Source organism: Callorhinus ursinus, unplaced genomic scaffold (genome assembly GCF_003265705.2).
Source record: "Callorhinus ursinus isolate GAN/ISIS: 27379988/994484 unplaced genomic scaffold, GSC_fseal_2.0 scaffold6, whole genome shotgun sequence".
In the NCBI taxonomy this organism is placed as follows: domain Eukaryota; kingdom Metazoa; phylum Chordata; class Mammalia; order Carnivora; family Otariidae; genus Callorhinus; species Callorhinus ursinus.
Window position 1 is genome coordinate 59,523,670 of NW_027397068.1, and position 19,075 is coordinate 59,542,744.

Here is a 19,075-nt window from a genome sequence, read left to right on the forward strand (position 1 = left end):
TCACTTATCTCTCGAATTCTGCCCTCGTGATCCAGTAGTTATCTCTTTTTCTCAGCTTCTTTATTTTCCATCATTTGGTCTTCTATATCACTAATTCTCTCTCCTGCCTCATTTGTCCTAGCAGTTAGAGCCTCCAGTTTTGATTGCACCTCATTAAAAGCCTTTTTGATTTCGACTTGGTTAGATTTTAATTCTTTTATTTCTCCAGAAAGGGTTTCTCTAATATCTTCCATGCTTTTTTCAAGCCCAGCTAGTATCTTTAAAATTGTCATTCTGAACTCTAGTTCTGACATCTTACTAATGTCCGTATTGATTAGGTCCCTGGCGGTCAGTACTTCCTCTTGTTCTTTTTTTTGAGGTGATTTTTTCCATCTTGTCATTTTGTCCAGAGGAGAATAGATGAATGAGAGAACAAAATGCTAACAGGGTAACAACCACCCCAGAAAAATATTCACTAACGAAATCAGAAGAGACCTGAAACCGGGGGAAAAGAAAGGGAAAGAAAGAAAAAAGAAAGAAAAAAAAACGAAGAAGGAAAAGATAAAAAAAAAAAAGAATATGATCAAATATGATCAGGCTGGTGCATAGATCAGTGCCACACAGTAGATTTTGGGCGTATTTTAGTCTGTTAGAAGAAAGTGCCTCCCAAAATTTTAAAGAAAGTAAAACTTATATATGTACAAAAATAAGGGTAAATATGAGAAGGGATGGAATATGACTGTAAGGATGAAAATTATAAAAGATTTTATAAAAGGAATTGATAAGAAGTTGGTTGATAAAAGAAAGAAGAGGAATTAAAAAAAAAAGGGGGGAGAGAATGTGATCAGGCAGGAGACTAGAACAAAGCCATACACTAGAGGTTTAGGGTATATTTTGATCTGTTAGAAGAAACTGTATTCCAAAATTTTAAAGAGAGAACTATACAGACACACACACACACCAAAAATAAGGTTAAGGTTAACTACTCTGAAGGGATAGAATATGACTCTAAAAATGAAAAATGAAGATTTTTTTTAAAAAAGGGATTGATAAGATGTTGGTTGAAAAGGGAAGAAGAAAAATTCAAAAAAACGAAAAAAAGAAAAGTAAAAAAATTTACTTTGAAAGACTAAAGAATCACGGGGAAAAAAGACATGAATTCTCTGTGCTGTATTCCCCTAGTGCTGGCATTCTGCCGTTCTCATTGATCGGTAAACTTGGTCTTGGCGGGCTGTGGTTGCTGATCTTCTGGGGGAGGGGCCTGTTGCCATGGTTTCCAAATGTCTTTGCTGGAGGCGGAATTGCCCCGCCCTTGTCAGTCCGGGCTAAGTAATCTGCTCAGGTTTGCTTTTGGGAGCTTTTGTTCCCTGCAAGCTTTCGGTACAGCTGTGGAGGATGAGAGTGAAAATGGCGGCCTCCCAGTTTCCACCCCAGAGGAGCTGAGAACTCGGGGCCCCGCTCCTCAGTGCGCCCCCAGAGAAAAGCAGTCAATCATTCCCGTCTCCCTGGTCTCCGGCCGCACTCCGTGCTCACCTGGCCTGTGACCGAGCGTTTCTATCTCTGGCATTCAACTCCCTTTGAAGTCTCCAAACCCAGCAGATCCCTGCGGTGCGCTCCCGGGCTGCTCCCCCAGGGGTGAGGAAGGGGAGTCTCCCCAGCTCTGCCGCTTGTTGGGTCCCTGCTGGAGGAGCAGTGGTCCGACTGTGCCTCGGATCACAGTTTATGGCAACCCCGAGCTGAGAGCCCGCGCCTCGGCTCCGTCTCTGCAGCCGGCTTCCCTGCTCTGATACCTGGGAGCTCTGCCACACTCAGGCACCCCTGGTCTTTCTGTGACCCCCGGGGTCCTGAGACCACACTGTCCCAGTGAGGGTTCCACCCCCCACTTAGCCACTGGCGCAACGTCCCTCAATGGAGCCGACTTCTAAAAGTTCCGATTTTGTGCTCCGCTGCTCTATCACTTGCCAGAGCGGCCGACGGAGGCCCCCTCCCCCGCCGTCTATCCTCCCGAATATTGCCTTGGCTTCACTTCTCTGCATGTCGTACCTTCCAGAAAGTGGTCACTTTTCTGTTCAGAGAATTGCTGCTATTCTTTTCTTCGATCTCCTGTTGAGTTCGTAGGTGTTCAGAATGGTTTGATCCCTATTCAGCTGAATTCCTGAGACCAGACGAAATCCAGGTCTCCTACTCCTCTGCCATCTTGCTCCTCCCTCTCATTGTTACTTTTTAAAGTATCTTACTTTCCTAGAGCTTTATCTTTGGGTCCCAAATCATAACTGGTCCAAAATGGATATAATTTTTGGACTTTTAACAAATACATAAATTTGTTTTTTAAGAGTATTAACATACACTACAACAGGCACATTTCATTTTGGATTCACTAGCATTAGTTAGTGTAATTGTTTTAAAATGCTTGAAAAGGTTTTGTCGTTATTTCATTAGCCCATATGCTTCTTCAGACTTTCAGTTTTTAAAACTGTTTCTTATCTGTGACGTTAGAATCTCTTGGGGAACTTAAAAAAAAAATCTTACCCCCAAACTAGTTAAATCAAAATCTCTTAGGTTGGGCTTATCTGTGAACTCTCTTTAAACAAACAAACAAACAAACAAACTTCCTAAGTAATTCTAATGTTCAATCAGAATTGAGAACCACCAGTTTATAGGATTCCTTTTCTTACATGAAATGTGTGTTAAATGACCTTTTCTCATTTGTTTATGAGGGTATGTATTACTATTTTTTAAATATGTGTGAGCGCTTTATAAAATAAAGATATTAGTCTCCTGTCATATTTGCAATAAAAGTATTATCTTGTTGATTTTCATCTTCTAATTATTTTATCTTTAACATACAACCATTTAAAATATTTGTTTAGCCCTACATGACTATGTTTTTTCATGGTTTTTTTTTTTTTCCAGCCTACTTGGGCTCTGAAAAATCCTTATTTTCCACAGAGATGATGAATATTCAGTTCTATTTAGTTCTGGTTTTTCCCTATGGTTTGATAAAAACAAAACTTAGGAACTTTTTATAATGTGTTCATATAAAATTAACTTTTAATCTATTTATCTGGAATTTAGGTGTGTATGACATGAGCACATCATGTAACACTGTCGAATGTTAGCATTAGCTTGCAGTAAATTTACATTTCTGTGTCCTAGCAGAATTCTTTAAAAATAAAATTATCTAGAAGTAAAGTCTGGGTCAGACCTCGAGGACTTTTTTTTTTTTTCCTTCTCCTAGGACATTTTGATTGATCACTCTCTTGGGATAAAATCTATTTTTGGAATACAAAAAGCACATGTTTAAATTTTGAACTGCCTTGCTGCTTTTGCAAGAGTATGAAGGCTCAGGAAATCCTAGGTTATCTTTCTAGTCTGAACAGAAAATGGTAGTCTTTAATGAATGTGATTTTTTTTTTTAACTTGGAACTTCCTATTTTCAATACCTACAGACTTTCCTAGTCTTTTATATTTGTTTAAAAAATATAATTTGCTTTCTTGGACATATGGGTAAATATCTAGAAATCCTTTCTGACTAAAATTTGCATGGCATCAGGATAATAAAATTAATATTAATATCAAGTATAAATAATCCTTTGGATAAAATCAGGAAATCTTTGGCTTGCTTCTATCCTGCTATCCAGGACTGTCCAGCAATTGGTGAACTCATTTTATCACATTCTAGGAGGTAAATAAATGCAAACCTCTAGATTCAACACTATGTTGTTGACTCACTGGTTTTAGTCTTGATTCTTGGTTTCATTTAGGAATTGTAACCATAACCACTTTCAGGACAGTACCTCATTGAACATGTATTTATGATCATTTTCACTGTCATCTTTGAATTTGCAAAGGAGTATCCTTTTTTTGAAGTTTAATAGAGAAAAATAGTGAAAGCATCAGGGAAGCTACTTTAATTTATGAGAAGATGCACTTTGCTATTTGGAAGTTGTCGATGGCACTTAATAAACGGCAGCCATTTGGAGTCAAGGACGTGAACGTGAACTGCAAGACTGGTAGCTAATCCCAGAGAACACTTTTTTGTTGAGAAAGCTCTGATTAGAGAATATATTGATAAGTAGTCCACCTGGCTTAGGATCTGTCTGAATTGATTGATTTATAAAGGAGTCATGTTCTGTAATATTGTTCGCAGAGGTGAAGATTATATACTGCACTACCTGGATATTATTTTAATCAAAACCACTGTTGCATTTCTTAGGTTACGAATACTTGTTTCACTTATTTATGTTCTCAACAGTGACGTCCAGAAGTGTTTAATCTAATTGTGACATTTTACAAAATGGGTAAAATGATAATGGTATTAAAACGTTTTATTTCGTATGGAACTTTATGATTTGAGGCATATTCTTATTTCCCCAACAGCTCAGGAAAGTAGTTGTTACATTTTCTTGTTTGCTAAATGAGTTTAGGTGGCACACGTTGTAAAGAAAAACCTGTCAAGCTGTCACTTATTTATACTGTTTAACCACAGGCTACAGAAGAAAATCAGTATAGAAATTGTGAAGGGTTTCTTCAGCAATACAGGGCAAAAATATAAAAAAAAAACAACAAACACAACTCAGTTTTTTTGATTTGGATTCATGGTATTGAATTGCTCCACAAAATACTATTGTGTTTTTTTTTTTTTTTCTATTTGCTACTACTCATTGTGGGGATATTTTAAGAGATGTGTCTTATTATTATTGTTTTTACAGGTGGTCCCTAATCAGCAGACAACAGGTCAGCTTGCTCCTGGAACTCGGTCGCCACCTCTCCCCACAGATTATCTAGTTGAGATTAACAAAGTTTTACTTTCCGTGGATGATGTTGAATTATCACTTAATGCTCCTGAGCTAAGCACTGTTGTCTATGAAGACTTCTCTTTTCAGGAAGACTCTCTGAAGGTAGATCTCCAGGAACGATTCAAAGCCACAGTTAATGCAGAAGTAAAGCAAGGAATCTGTCCTTGTGCCTTTGTAGATGGTCTATAATAAACCTTCCCCATTTCACCAAGGAAATAGTATCAAATTTTTAATTTTTTAAGAGTAGGCATGGATTTTTAAATATGCACAGTTATTAATTCTTGGAAACATCAAAAACTTCTTTAATCAAACCATGCATGATCCTTATTTCTTTCTTATAAACTTGATTGTCAGTGTGATGTAAAATATTAGCATTTATGTTGTCATCTATAACAAGTTAAGATTGGTCAGTGTTTGGAGTATGGAATAGCATGTTGCTTAAACATTAATAGAGATCTGGAAGTTTTTAGTTATTCATAAGACTATTAAATACCGTCAAGGCTTTTTCATATAATTTGATTGCACTTAAGTATAAAATTGCGATAAACTTGCTATAGATTTTATATGTTTGCCAGCTCGTTTCTGTCATTTAAATTAGCGTTATTACATATTTGAAAATATAAATCATTCCAGCTTCAAACACTTCATTACCTTTACAGAATACTAGTGAGGCTTTTTGTATGTTCTGTACAAATACTGCTTTGAACACCTGTGAGGATTTTCTTTTCTGCCATTAGGATGTTAGATAGCATTTCTCACATTTTGGCCAATACAGGGTATTATTTTTTTTTAAGTTTTCAGTTTTGATGAGCAACAATTATTATGTCTCATTATATTTAAGATAAATGTTATGCAAGATAAAATTTTGGTCTTCTGTGATTTCATTCTTCTTATCTCTTTGCTGGATTGTGTTAATGTGTGACAATACATTTGTAGAATATCAAAGATCAACTGGACAAACTCGGGGAGCAGATTGCAGTCATTCATGAAAAACAACCAGATGTTATCCTTGAAGCTTCTGGACCTGAAGCCATTCAAATCCGGGATACACTAACTCAGTTGAACGCAAAATGGGACAGAATTAATAGAATGTACAATGATCGTAAAGGGTATGTGTAAATTAAATTAATACTTTTCTTAAAAAGGCCTATAAGTTCATGGGCCACAACAAAGGTCATACGTACACTAAGATTAATGAGAATAAATTTCACGTCCTTGTTCTAGGCCTTGTTTAATAAATTGTGATGAGTGTGGTTCCTTCAAGAAAGAGGAATTGCATCACATATAGATGATCTTTTGCAACATAATATCCTCAAGTGAGGAACAGGGATAGCTGTAGATAATTTGAATCCATGTATAACCCCCCCCCAGCTATTTTTTATAATTTTCTGTTTAATGTTTTTGAGCCTTCTTCTTTCTCAATTTTGACCAGACATATTAATAAGTAGAAATAAAAACTGCTAAGATTTTTGCCAGTAGCTGTGTATGTGGTAGAAAGGCAAGTAAGGTGTGAAATAGCCCAATATAAAGTACTGTGTAAGAGGAAAGTTACCAGAAAAATGTACTGGAAACATTAATGGACATACACACAAAAACTAAGCATCATGTTCTTTATCTTTGTTTTAGCTGACATTTCAAGTGAGTATACAGTCCTTGAACAGATCACTTTTAGTGGCCTTTGGGTGTATTCCTTTGTATGGATTTTTAAAATCATCTCTGTACATTTAGAGAATATTTTTTACATACATCTTTATGCATAGTTATGCCTAGTTAGACTTGATTATTAGATGATGACTAATTTGTTAAAACATAATTTTTTTAAACGATTTTATTTATTTGAGAGAGTTGAGCGAGAGAGAGAGTATGAGCAGGGGGAGGGGCAGAGGGAGAGGAAGAAGCGGACTTCCCAGCTGAGCAGGGAGCCCAACACGGAACTGGATCCCAGGACCTTGGGATCATGACCTGAGCCAAGGTCAGATGCCTAACCGACTGAGCCACCCAGGCTCCCCTGTGTTGTTTTTTAGATTCTACATATAAGTGAAATTATAATAGTGTTTGTCTTTTCTCTGCCTGACTTATTTCACTTAACATAATACCCTCTAGGTGCATCTATGTTGTTGCAAATGGCAAGATCTCATTCTTTTTTGTGGCTAATACTCTATTGTGTATATATACTACATCTTCTTTATTTATTTATTGATGGTCATATAGGTTGTTTCCATATCTTGGCTATTATAAATCGTGCTGCAACAAAACATAGGGGTACATATATCTTTTTAAATTAGTGTTTTCTTTTCATTTGGGTAAATATCCAGTAGTATTTCTGGATCATATAGTATTTCTGTCTTTAAATTTTGTGGAACCTCCATACTGTTTTCCATAGTAACTGCCCAATTTACATACCCACCAACAATGCATGAGGGTTTACTTCTCTCCACATTCTTTCCAATGCTTGTTATTTCTTGTCTTTTTGATACTAGGCATTCTGACTGGTATGAGATGATATTTCATGTGGTTTTGATTTGCGTTTCCCTGATGATTAGTGATGTTGAACAACTTTTCATGTGTCTGTTGGCCATCTGGATGTCTTCTTTGCAAGAATGTCTATTCAGGTCCTCTTCATTTTAATGGGATTATTTGTTGTTTTGGATTGTGTTGTATAAGTTCTTTATATATTTTGGGGAACAACCCCTTATTGGATAAATCATTTGCAGATATTTTCTCCCATTCAGTAGTTTGCTTTTTTGTTTAGCTGATCGTTTTCTTCACTGTGCAAAAGCTTTTTATTTTGGTGTGGTTCCAGTAGTCTATTTTAGGTTTTTTTTTTTTGCCTTTCCTGAGGAGACATATTCATAAATATGAATATTTGTAGATACTTATTGCCTTTGTCCAAGAGATTACTGCCTATGTTACTTTTGGGTAGTTTTAAGGTTTCAGGTCTCACATTTAAGTCTTGATTATATATTTGCTTTTACCAGGGTAAAAAAATTTTTCATTATTTTCTTAGTTTTCTAGTTGTGGTCTTTTCTTTCCACTTGAAGAATGGTGATGAACTCCTTTAACTTTTGTTTATCTGGGAAACTCTGTCTCTCCTTCAACTCTGAATGACCTTGCCAGGTAGAGTATTGATTGTAGGTTTCTTCCTTTCAGCACTTAGAATATATCATGCCACTCTCTTCTCATTTGCAGAGTTTCTGTCTAAAAATCAGCTGATATCCTTGTGGGATTTCCCTTTTATGTAACAGTTTGTTTTTTCCTGTTGCTTTTAAGATTCCCCCTTTATCTTTAGTTTTTCCCATTTTAATTATGGTGTGTTGTGGTGTGGACTTCCGTGGGTTCATCTTGTGTGGTATTCTTTGTGCTTCCTGGACCTGGATGTCTGTTTCCTTCCCAACATTAGGGATGTTTTCAGCTATTATTTCTTCAAATAATTTTCTGCCTCCTCTTTATCTTCTCTTTTTGGGATCCCTATAATGTGAATGTTATTACACTTGATGATGTTTTAGAGTCCTCCTAATCTATTCTCATTTTTATTATTGTTTTCTTTTTGCTGTTCAGTTTGGTTGCTTTCCATTGTCCTGGGTTCCAGATTGCTGATCCATTCTTCTGCATCCTCTAATTTGTTGATTCCTTCCAGTATATTTTTCATTTCAGTTATTGTATTCATTAACTCTGACTGGTTATTTTTTATATTTTCTGTCTCTTTATTGAAGTTCTTACTGATTTCAAATATTCTCCTCTCAAGTTTGATGAATATATTTATGACCATTTGCTCTCTTTATCAGGTCTATTGCTTATCTCAGTTTTGTTTAGCTTTTTTCCCCCACCTACGATTTTTGTCTTGTTCTTTCATTTGGGACATATTCCTGTTTCCTTATTTTGTCTGACTCTCTGTGTTTGGTTCTGTGTGTTAGGTAGGTCAGTTATATTTCTTGGTCTCAAAAGTAGTGGATATGTGATGTCCTGTAATGCCGTCCTACACTACTGCATGTGCCCTCCTGTTGTGGCTGAGCCATGATTACTATGCATGCTGGTGGGTCAGGCTGGCCCTTCGCTCAGCTGGCTACAGTGACCTGCTTTGCCTGCTGTGGGCACACTGGGCAGGGTTTGCTCCCCTGGCTGTTGAAAGATCTGGCTGCAGCCACCTTGGGCTTGTTGTTGGATGGGGCCAGCACTTAGTTTGGCTGTCTACAGTTAGCTGCTGCAACAGCTGCAGGTACAGGGAAGGGCAGGGCTTGCTCTCTGCACAGCCAGCTGAGAGGCCCAGCTGCAGGAAGTGTGGGCACTTTGATATGTGGGGTTGTCTCCTCTACTCCCCAGGTCAGGAGTCACTTTGGAGGGATGCCTGCCCAGGCGAGTTGGTTGGGTGGGGAGGGTCTGCAGGGGAATGCCAGGATGGGGCATGTGGTGCTAGCAAGGTGGATAGATGGAGAGTTTCAGAATTGGCTCCCAGAAGCATCTGGCTGTCTGTGCTGGACAAGGACCAAAAAAATGGCATCTGCCAGCACTTTTGCCCCTGGGGGAATTTTCTGCAGATCCCTGCCCCTCTGTTAGTTTTGTGCTTTTCTTGTTTGTTACTGTAGAGTTGGTGTGTGGCAGCTTTCTTCTGCACTCTGTGTGATGTGTGTGTGTGGTATAGAATTGGTTTTTTTTGACCTTTGTAGTATATCAACACATCAATTGTGTATAATGATAACTTTTTCTTCTTTTAAAAATCTTCCTATTTGTATATATTCATTTGGCTAATGTGGTAGAACTTCAAGAACGTTGTTGATTAGTCATGCTGATGGCAGAGTTCTGCCATTTTCTTGATAATAAAAATGTTATCTCTTAAAAAGGTAACATGGGAATTTTCAAAAATTTAAGCACCAACTATATTTAACTATATTTTCTTATTTTAGAAAAGTCTCATCTGTCATAACTTTCATTATTTTGTTTCCTTTGTTAACTTGATTACATTTGCTAGAGCGTTGTCTCTTTTATTTTATCCCAGCACTTGGATGCATTATGTTCTTATTCTTAATTTTTGTTTTTCTCTCCCAACTTTGGTAACCTATCCTAAATCCTTATTTTTTGTCCATCCATGTTTTTCCACCTTTCACAAGTAGTAAGTGAGAACTTTTTTGTATTCTCTTTTTTCATAAAACATCAAGGTAGTGGCAAATGTCCTGCACTTTCATGATTTCAGTTATCAGTTATAATCACATGAGGGTGAACACCAAGTCCATTTGTCTATACCAGGTCCCTGTGCCAATTGGCGTATAAAACTTTTCAAACTTTTTCAGGAGTAGAATTTAGTGATTCTTCACTTACATACAACATCCAGTGCTCATCACACCAAGTGTCCTCCTTAATGCCCATCACCCATTTAGACTGTCCCCACACCTCCCTTCCAGCAACCCTCTGTTCTCTATAGTTACAAGTCTATTTTATGGTTTGCCTCTCTTTTTTTTTTTCCTTTCCCCTATGTTCATCTCTTTTGTTTCTCAAATTCCACATATAAGTGAAATCGTATAGTATTTGTCTTTCTCTTAATGACTTATTACACTATATGATGACTAATTGTAATTTAAATAAAAACTTGAAACAAACAAAAAAAGAGGTAAAACTAATCTATGGGGGAAAAAAAACTTTTCAAACTTTGTTGGCCTATAGTAAAAGTAAGATAAATACCAAGAAAATATAACAGATAAGCTTTCTTTGAGAACTCCCTTATGCCTACTTTACACTGGTGCATGGTGTTAGTTTTCATATTTTTTCAAATAAGTAATTTTACAACCATCTTAGATAAATAATGGAGCCCTCTTTTCCTGGACGAATTTCTTCCCTTTCTTTGAGCCAGTTATTTCTTCCTTCTCATCTTGGATCCTTGGATCCTTATGTATCTTTTCTTCTAAGAATGCCTTTTCAGGTATTCATCGTCTGTATTTCTATTGGTGACTTTACTGCTATGCGGACAAAGTTCAGACCTCTCATCCTGAACTTGGAAGCTTTTTAACAGTGTTCTCCAGATGGCCTTATTTCTTATACTTTGTACCTATCGCTCAAAAAAAACTTTATTTCATTCATTTCACACAATCTTGATTAAAATTTTCTTTGTTTTCTTTACCTTCCCAGTTTCTGATTCTTATTCAGAATTCCATCTACTACAAGGAATAGTTTTCCTTCTTAATTTCATCATTCTTTTTCTATTATTTAAAAAGTTTCCAAAATTCAGTTTTAAGACTTCACCCATCCACCTATCTCTGTATACTTGTCTATCCATCTGTCCATGCACCATCTGTTTGACCAATATTTATTGAGTGCTGACTAATTCAAGGCACATGCAACTACATGTAAGTAGTTATAAAGGATTATAAGACAGGTGTACTAAGTAGATATAGTCTCTGTCTCAGGGTCCAAATGTATATAGTAGAAAAGTATAGACGGGGACTTAATTACAGAGTGCATAGTGCTCTGTTGGGGACAATACAGGAGACCATGCTAGACACCTTGAAGGATTTGGGAAGTCTTCTTGGAGGTTACCCAGGTGAAGGAATAGAGGGAATACAACATTGCAGGGAGTGAGAGAGAGAGAGAGTGCAGGGCAGTTGAGGAAACAGAAATAGTCCAGCAGAGTTAGAACTCATAGCAGAGAGATGAAACCAGAGAGATCTGAAGGGACTATATCAGAAGGACCTTGTGTATCAAGTTAAGTACTGTTGACTTCAAGTTGTTCAAGTACCTTGAACAATATGGGGATAGGAGCACTGACGTCTCCTCCACAATGTAGTTGAAAATTTGTGTATAACTTTTGGCTCCCCAAAAACTTAACTACTAACGCTTACTGCTGACTAGAGCCTAACTGATAACATAGCTTATTAACACATATTTTGTATGTTATATGTATGATATACTGTATTCATACAGTAAAATAAGCTAGAGAAAAGAAAATGTTATTAAGAAAATCATAAGGAAGAGGAAATATAGTCACAGTATTTATCAGAAAAATCCATGCATAAATTTAGGGAGACTTTACAGGATTTTAACACAGGAATGACAGTTTGCTGATTGTAGAACACATTGGTAGAGGACAAGACTAAGAGCAAGGACGACCCATCTATGCTGGTCGCATAACCATAACTTGACTAGGATAGTGGCTGTGGAAGTGGAGACTAAGGGAAAATTTGAGAATTAAATAGTTGAGTCAATAAAATGTGGTGATTCATGGGATGTTGGAGTAGGGAAGAGGGAAGAGTAAAAACTGAGCCCCAAGTCTTTGGCTTGAGGACCTAGGTAGGTGGTGGTACCATTGCCAGAGACAGGTACTTGGATAGTGAGATGAGTTTGTGCAGAAGGTGGCAAGGCCAGTTGAAATATTAGAGATAGCAAACTCATATGTTTATAGTAGGCTGGGACTTTGAGTCTGATTCTCTGGAAGTCCACAGCCCTTCGCCATACTGTGCTGCCTCCCATATGAGCTAGCAGGGTTAGAGAGGAAGTGATGGCTTTGTGAGTCCTACCTGAACATGCATCTCCCCCGCCCCCTTTTTTACTCTTTCCTATTTAATCCATAGCTATGCTGCTTAGATTTATTTGAAATTTATGTTCTGTTACAATGATACTGATCTTTACTAAATGTAATGTTCGTATTCTCGAGGTCTTCAGATCTTTTAGGCAGCCTTTTTAGCGACATTTTCTATTGCAACACCTGAAGAGTTAGAATTTATGTTTCTTATTTAGTTATTGCATAGTTTCATGAAAGGTAATGAAGATTGCCTCTGTATCTTCTCTTAGTATTTTGTTTGAAGTGCTCTTACTTTTGTCATGCCCAGTAGAATGTTATTGTCATGTTGGGGGACTAGGGCTTCAACATATGAATTTTGGGGGACACAATGCAGTCCATAACACAGAGATAATGGAGTGCAAGGAAATTTTGAGGTATTTTGGCCTTTGGGTTTTGTTCTAGCTGGGAATGAAGTGTTCTGGAAGTAAAACACCCTTTCTTCCCCCCCCTAAGAAAATAGGGTAATTAATCATATTTTACTTCGTTACCATGTTAAGTGTTTAAAGTTGGGTAGGTTAATGTGGCTGCGGCTAACCAATCTTGATTTTCCAAGCTGGAGCAGGCTGTCTTTTCAGGTAAAAAGCTGCCTAGTGTGTTTGTGTATGTGTGCACGCATGTTAAGATAGAGAGGGGCAGGATTGCTCTTGGTATGATGCCTGTTTCTCTAAGAGGAATCATGAACTGTAATCTATGAAAACTGGTCTTACAGAGCAGTGAGCTGTGAATTCACTTGTTTCGGGGCTTTCAGTTTAAATGAGATTTGAATTTGCTTTTTAGAAAAATTGCTTCTAGATGGTCCTGGGTATTTTGGAAACCTATTTTGTTTCTTGTCCTCTAGTCATTTTGATAGGGCTATGGAAGAATGGAGACAGTTCCATTGTGACCTTAATGACCTCACACAGTGGATAACAGAGGCTGAAGAGTTACTGGCTGAAACCTTGGCTCCTGATGGTGGCCTGGACTTGGAGAAAGCTGGGATGCACCAGCAGGTAAGTGCTTTCTGTTAGAGGATAGGGTGCCGCTCAAAGGGTGGCATATTTCTTTAGTATGTGGCATTAAAGACTGATTTTGAAAGTAAGGGCTAAATATGTTAACTTTTCAGGAGTACATGGATAACCTGTAATTTTTGTTCCACTTCTACTTTCCAAGTTCAGAAGTTTAAGAAATACTGGTATTTACATTTTTTAACCAGGACTTTAGAAATTTACATTAAAAATGCTCTTTGGTGGTTAATGTAAAAAAAAAAAATTATTTTTAAGATTTTATGTTCAGAATAACATTTGTTAAATTTTGTATGCAAGACTTTATCAAGGACAGAAAGATATTTGTATACCTCACCTGTTTTCTGTACTTAAACACTAGGTGTCTTATTTTTCTTTGTATAATTGATAATTCTCATATAAGTAAATTATTCTTGAGCTGTGTCAGGGCCACTGCTCATGTGAGTCTAATATAGTCTTGGGGAAATACAACACAATAGCTAAATCAGTTCTGTTGATATTGGGTCATTAAAAATAATGGTCAAAAAGCAAGCAAAATTTCAATTTACCATTATTAAAAATATTTTTTATTAAATCTTTAAAATATACTTTATGTAGAAAGCTGATGAGGAGTTAGAAAATGCTTATATTTTTTCATGAACATGTTAATTTTCATGAATTTTATTTTTAGAGTTATAGGTAAGTGCTTAAATTTGACTTTAAAATATCCCTTTTTAGTTTGTTGCTTAAAAATGTACAGACTCACGAAGCAGTGTCTCAATAAAATACACACAGGTTTACTTACATATGGTGGGACATGGGGTATGTGGGGGGTCTGTACATATATATGTTTTTAAAGAAATGCTTTCAAGCACATGTTTGGAAGAAGAGAAACAATCTACTCAAACATAATCGATGCTTAGGCTTCAGCATAAAGAGCTGTTATTTATGTTATTAGGCTGTTCTCTTCCGGCATATTTTGCCTGATGGCATTCATCTGAATGGGTTAGATTTCAAAATAGATTTCAGTTAGTGTGTTCATTGAGATGTAGGTAAAGTGTTTAAAATGTCTTTTTCATGAACATAAAATGTTCTTCCAGGACTGTGTTTCTCTAACACTTAAACTGCCACCATAGTACCTTTGTGGATCCGTTGCATAGTTTAGTTTAGTAATGGAGTTCATTTTGAGATGTACTCTGTTACAGGAACTTGAAGAGGGCATCAGCAGCCACCAGCCCAGTTTTGCAGCCCTAAACAGAACCGGGGATGGGATTGTACAGAAACTCTCCCCCATGGATGGAAGCTTCTTGAAAGACAAGCTGGCAGGTTTAAACCAGCGCTGGAGTGCAATCTTTGCAGAAGTGAAGGACCGGCGGCCAAGGTGATTTAGCTGCGATAACGAGGGCACGGGGTAAAGAGATTTTGGCAGAGCCTTTTAAGATGCAATTAGATGAGTTCAAAAATCTTCGATTGTCTGATAGGAGTTGTACTGACATTTAAGACCTCCACTGTGATGTTCTGTATTTTTAGAACGTTGTCTCTTACTGTATTTTTAGGCTATCTGTAAAGTCTCACTTTTCTACTCACATGTCCTACAATGTGAAAGATATCTTTATTCCTCTCATTTCTGACATTTTATTATGATATAGTGACTATGTGGCAGGAACTTGAAGTAGGTGGGGAACAGTCTGGACTTGCAGTCTGAAGATCTGTGCTCAGGGTCAGAATTCTCACTCACTCATTTCCTGACTGGGTCTTGGAGTCTTCCTCTGAAATCCCTCTTACTTGGTTGTTCTTAATGTCAAAGGGTGTGTTACATCCATATATGCCAGTGCTTTGTAAATAATACAATTCCTCATCTATGTAATATAATAAATACAATGAATTATTGTTTGCTTTTTTTTATGTCAGGTTCTGTTAAAATGCCCAGATTTTATTAGGTGTCTTCTGGTTGCAAAAGTGTTTGATTACCAGTGAATATAATACTCAGCATTACAAATTATTTTATATATTACCTTAAAATTATTTGAAGTTATTTTTGAGACAGTCAAGATTTGATGGTTGATTTCTTCTCTGCATAACACATTTTACTTCATTAACAATCTTCTTTTTAGGTTAATGGTAGTTTGGGTTGAAAAGTCTCCCATTTTTTTTTCTGCTAATTTTAACTCTGTAGATGCAAAATTGATATAGTGATAAGCTATTGTTTTGTTATAAAGACCAAATTAATATTTTATCAAGTCCAGTTTTACAATGTAAAATATAACAAAATATGGAACTATGAATATTTGGCCTATGGTGGCTTTTTATAAAATCACATCATCTGTTGTTTTGTGTGTTTTTCTAAGAGGCAAATAATGGTTTGTACATTTGGGTTGAGAGATTGCCTGTGACTAGAGACCGTGTTTGGCACCTGGCACACATTGTTTCATTTTATCCTCTCAACTGCTCTAGGAGGGCTTAGACCCATTGTACAGCTTTTGAAACAGGCTCAGAGGGCAGAGTTTAAGTAGCTTGTCCAAGTCTCACAGAAAGTTAGTGACGGCACGAACTTAGGCTCTCAAACACTGTGCTTGAACAAATTCGGCAAGACCACAGAGCTCTCCGGCCAGGTTTCCTCCTCTGTGAATAAGAACTGTGATATCCTCTCGGAGGTGTTATGAGGTTTAAATGAGACAATGTTGGTAAAAAGGAGACTCCCAGACTGTTCATAGTAAACACTCAAAATATCTAGTTCTTCCAGTAGCAAGTTAAACTAAAACTTTTTCTCTAAGCATGCTATTGCTGAATTTTGCCAATGATTGATTGATTTGATCAATATTTATTGAGTTTTGTGTTTAGCCTTGGGGGTGTAAATATGACTTAGGAACTCAGAGACTAAGGTGAAGAAAATGTTTAAAGGGACGAAGGATACTGTGTGATTAAAGGGCACATCATTAGGAAGATACAGTGTCATCACAAAGGCAGGGATGATGGGATGGAATTTAGGCACCCCAGGGGAGGGATCCTGAAGCTGAGTTTTGAAGCGCTTGTAACAATTTCCCATAAGTTCATCCTAGGGAGGGCCTTCTAGGGAAAAGAGTAGAACAGGCAAATGTGGGAGGCATGAAGTAGCATGGCCAGGTGAGAGATCTGCAAAGTTACATGGCAAGGAGGGTTCAGGGGACCAGGGGTGCGATTGGAAGCCGAGGTCCCGTAGCGTTTTATGTGCCATGCTAATGAGTTTGCATGGAGAGCCTTTATAGCTTGGAAATCATCTAACTCTCAGGTCTTCTTAAGGAAAACGATGTGCCTGCTGGCATGGTATTAGCAATAATAGCAGAAATTCTCCTGAAGATTTTCAAATGGATCTCTGTGGAATGTGGTTGTTATTGCTCCCGGAACTAATAAGGTGAAGCTAATACATATTTTACTCATCTTGGGGATGAGATAAGAACAGTGAATCTCTTCTTCAACATTTATATTTTAACTAAAGCAATATTTATTTTCATAAATTTATGTTTAACTTCATTTCAGGTTGTAACTTATCTTAAATTGGGGCCACCTTGCAATTTTAAGAGCTCGTATGTGTACTCTTACCAGAGTCGTTGAGGAATATAGCACACAGTTTAATTTGTTTTTGTATTGAGTGCCTGTAGTTAAATATTTGCACAGTTCATCAACTTATGCCGTTATTCCTTAATGAGCAATTGTTATCTCCTGTTTGAACATAAATTTATAACTTGTTTTTACTCTTAGTGATAACATTTAAAATGTGGATTATATTTAGCTAGTTTGAGGATGAAAACTTTGTGTGACTCAAATATGTCTCTTAAAATTACTTTGATGTTAGTTTCTTTCATAGATATATTTTCAAAATATTGTTAGTCATGATTATGCAACATTGGAAATATAAATTCCAACTCTTTTTTAAATACAAGTTTTCTAATAGTATTTGGGTGCTTACAAAGTTGTTACCTAAGTTAATGAATCTTTGACATAGAGGGTAAATTACCTGTCTTAGTATTGTCAGTCTTTAACCATTAGTACCATTGCTTGATTGATTGAGTTTAATCTTGAAGCAGTGTTCTCTTCTGATGGATACTTAAAAATGTAAACTTGGGATTTTGTAGTGATTTTCATTCATTTTTAACATCAAAATACTCTCCTTCAAGTATTACTGTGTTAAATACACAAATACTTCTTTAGCATTGGATTATAGTTATATATTGTATCATATGTTAGGTTTTTTGTGATTAAAAAGTCATAGCCATAAAAAATGTAAATTTTTATTCAGGATGACACAATGCAGTTCATTAAAAAATTGCATTCAATTTTTAAGCTAGCAGCTAATAACCACAACTATAAAAATAATGATACCACCACCACCACACTGTAAATAGCTCTCAAACCCTCTCTGAAAAATACATAATCTTATTCACCATGAGTTCTAGTCATATTCTCATCTTCTGACAGATGGTTTATATACTTATGAATGTTATTCTTACAACATTTAAAAGATCTAATTAAGGCAGTTCCTTTTTTATATTCATATGACTATTTGTTTCCTTATATCCTTTAAAACTTTTGTTTTTTCTAGATCTCTTTTTATAACTTGGTGCTATATTCAAATACAATACTTATTTTAACGAGCTAACCAAATTTTCATTTTTTTCTTAGTGTTTCCTAATACTTGTAAAAATTTTCCATTCTCAGTATCTTGCCTTGTTCTTACTCTTTCTTTCCTATGAATAAAGTAGAGTAATAGTTGCTACCTAATGTGAATAATATGTCATATAATGATGACTTTTTATCTCCATCCACTACTCAAAGAGAATTACGTGTTTTTCCTTATTTTTTGAGGCAAAGACATTTTTCTTTCTTTTTTTAACTTCCGTTATGTTGTACAATGGTCTCTAGCTTTAAAAAAATCTGTTGTATTAAATTTCTGCAGAATTTTTCTTGATGAGAGAAGATATATATAGTTTCAATATTTTTGAATTTAATGAAGGTAGAATTTTTATTCTCATATTATCAAAAAATCTTTGGTATTGCAGAATGTATACATTAGTATTAACACTCATTTAAGAATATATATTAAAGCTATTAGGAATTTTTGTTTGTGTGGTGTATGGTGTATGTAGTCGGGATATCCAAAGCAAATATGTAATGTTCTGCCTAATTGGATAATTTCTGTAAATGTTTTTCAATAATATATTCTTTTAGGCTTAAAGGAGAAAGTAAGCAGGTGATGGAATATAGAAAAAGACTAGATGACATCATCTGTTGGTTAACAAAGGCCGAGAATGCTTTGCAAAAGAGATCAACCACTGAGCTGGAAGAAAACCTGCAAGAATTAACAGTAAGTGGTTTATTTGTCTCTGTATTTGCCAATGCTTTTTGGTGCATGAACATTTACACTAAAAATAAGATATTGCATGACTGAAGAAGAAAAGGGGAAGAAACTTTGTACTCTGTGGTAAATGTGGTGAACTTTCAAGAGGAAGTTTTTTTTAAGAGCAGCTATAATTTTGTTCTTGCAGAGGTAAGGTTTCACTCATAGAAAAGTGGTAAATCATGTGGTCTCAAGTATTAGACCGAAGATTTTTAGGCTATTTTAAACAGACTTCATCATTTTAGAATATAGTAGTACTGTTGACATATAGTTCTTTGCTTTTAGATTTAGAAGATAATTACTGATTACTAGGTATAAAATTGAGTTTTACAAGAAAACTCTGACTTGAGAGTCACTCACCTCAGCTTACTTCAGGCTTAGCATCATGCTTTTACTA

The 19,075-nt window shown here is 36.2% G+C and overlaps 1 protein-coding gene across 16 annotated transcripts in view; it reads left to right on the top strand.

The window, feature by feature from the left end:
• UTRN (utrophin) overlaps positions 1-19,075 on the top strand; it is a 498,468-nt gene that overhangs the window by 207,722 nt on the left and 271,671 nt on the right. For 15 of the 16 annotated variants that reach the window (XM_025866206.2, XM_025866193.2, XM_025866194.2 and 12 more), the window contains 5 exons: positions 4,692-4,880; positions 5,715-5,887; positions 13,163-13,313; positions 14,510-14,685; positions 18,510-18,645. In XM_025866206.2, the coding sequence (XP_025721991.1) occupies positions 4,692-4,880; positions 5,715-5,887; positions 13,163-13,313; positions 14,510-14,685; positions 18,510-18,645 (825 nt within the window). The remainder of the gene's footprint in view (positions 1-4,691; positions 4,881-5,714; positions 5,888-13,162; positions 13,314-14,509; positions 14,686-18,509; positions 18,646-19,075) is intronic. The other variant, XM_073894038.1, reaches the window with a different exon arrangement.